Source organism: Cynara cardunculus (assembly GCF_001531365.2).
Source record: "Cynara cardunculus var. scolymus isolate 2C chromosome LG 13, CcrdV1, whole genome shotgun sequence".
Taxonomy (NCBI): Eukaryota; Viridiplantae; Streptophyta; class Magnoliopsida; order Asterales; family Asteraceae; genus Cynara; species Cynara cardunculus.
The window spans coordinates 36,020,473-36,022,574 of NC_037540.1; the positions used below are offsets into that span (position 1 = coordinate 36,020,473).

General features: G+C 33.6%; 1 protein-coding gene across 1 annotated transcript in view; it reads left to right on the plus strand.

Annotated features, from left to right (window-relative positions):
* Positions 1–1,141: 1,141 nt before the first annotated feature.
* The window catches only part of LOC112525719 (probable aminotransferase TAT2), an 11,516-nt gene continuing 10,555 nt past the window's right edge, over positions 1,142–2,102 (plus strand). The window contains exon 1 of the mRNA XM_025135955.1: positions 1,142–1,419. Within this exon, the coding sequence (XP_024991723.1) occupies positions 1,142–1,419 (278 nt within the window). The remainder of the gene's footprint in view (positions 1,420–2,102) is intronic.

Below are 2,102 nucleotides of genomic sequence, written 5' to 3' on the forward strand. Positions count from 1 at the left end.
ATTTCTTGGGAAAAACAAACATATAGGAATTAAGTATCATTTCATACGAGAATTAGCAAGTCTTGGTGAAGTTAAAGTTGTTTTCTACAAAACCAGTGATCAAGTAGCAGATGTATTGACTAAGGCATTGAAAGTTGGAGATTTCAACACGATGAAGGCTAAGCTAGGTGTTGTTCAAGTCTAGCTTAAGGGGGAGTGTTAATTAATTATGTGATCTAGACTTGGTGTTTGACTTAAGTAGTGACGTTTTTATAGCTATCAAATGAGGGTTACTTAACCGAATGTAAGTGTCATATGTGTATGCATAAATATGTGATCAGATGTAAATTTTAGTATGATGAATAAATAACTTATTTCCAGTGCAAAGGAACTTTTCATCTACACTGCAATAATCTTCCTGCCATTGTTGCTCTAAGTATTTATACATTATTGGTATTTCTCTCATAAATAGATTTGTATATATACATGTAGTTTCTTTAGACTCTGTAATTGATGCTTTACAAGAAAACATATCGACACCTTCCTTAGGTGAAACAATGTTTAATTAGATCGTAGTTTATCTTTAGAAATACCTGATCTTTTATGTTAAAGGGAAATCTTGTTGATTTTGGTTTATGGCCGCAAATGGTGATATTAATGATGGAAAATGGTTGTTAGCTGGCATATGGATGGTGGTGGTGGCTGATAATACATGATAGATATGAACATGAATATGAAGAAATTGAAGATGATAGAACGTGACAAGGAAGAGGACTTGAAAAAAGAATGGTTGGAATTTACTTGTAAAGTGATGAAAATGTCTCTAGGGGCACTCGATCGAGAGTCGATGAAAAAGATTGACGGAGTTAGAGAAAAGGGTTAAAATAAAAACAAAACCCACACTAGAAGGGTTCTTTTTTATAATAAAGGAAGTCGAATCAAGAATAAAGAATCAAAAACAGCAAGGAGAAATAGCATAACTTTAAAATATAATACACACAAATATTGGACGGAATACACCGACCAGCAACCAATGATTATCATGATTTTAAATGGTAGAGATTTAAAAATTCAGAATTTAGTGAGCATGCTTCTTGCCTGCTACAAGTCCCATATAGTCATCTTCAACCCAACCGCCTCAATTATAGAACAGTGGGGAGCTATGGAGAACAGTTCAACGTTGTTGAAGAAATGGGGATTCATGAGGAACTCAGAGCAGAAGACAGAATCGGATACAGACATTGATCGGGTTCTCACTTTGCTCATGTCAAGTCTCAATATCTCTGACAGCAGACCCATCATCCCTATGGCCCATGGCGAACCTTCTGCTTTCTCCTGCTTCAGTAAAAGCCAGTTTGCTGCAGATGCCATTGCTGAAGCCGTCCAGTCTGCTAAGTTCAATGGTTATTCCCCAACTGGCGGGGTTCTCTCTGGTAGAAGGTACTTGTATGACTATATTTCAAATAAAAATCTCTTTGTCCCAAAATCATCTATGACGCATCATTTTTTTGTTCATTAATCTGTTGTCCAAAAATCGTCCATGACACATCATATTTTATTTATTTTAGGTTTATTTTATTCAAGTTCATATTATCTCTCCCATGATGTGTATTCATGTGATTAATAGATATCATATGAGATGTGTATTCATGTGATTAATGGACATCATGGGGTAGGAGATATTTGTCCCTTCATTTCTTCCTAAACAATGAGTATATATACTTGCTCATAATTACATGTGTAGCCAAAGCTTATAACTGCTTGTTTCTGCCTTTTGTGGACAAAAAGCTTCTAATTACTTTCAACCGAACTTTTGTTTTGTGGATTTTGTGCGTCATCCTTGCAAGTGATCTGGGTATTTGTGGATTGATTCGGTTAGATTGCTTTGTCTTCCAAGTAAAAAACTTTGATTAAAACAAGTGATAGGCCAAATCAGTAAACTGCTATTAAGAAAGGATTTTGTTTGATGAAACTATGTTTGGGAGAATATATGGAAGTTAACCTCTTTAAATATCTTTAAAATAGTCTAGCTTTAATTTACAGAAAGTGAAGAAGTTTCTATATATATATATATATATATATATATATATATATATATATATATATATATATATATATATATA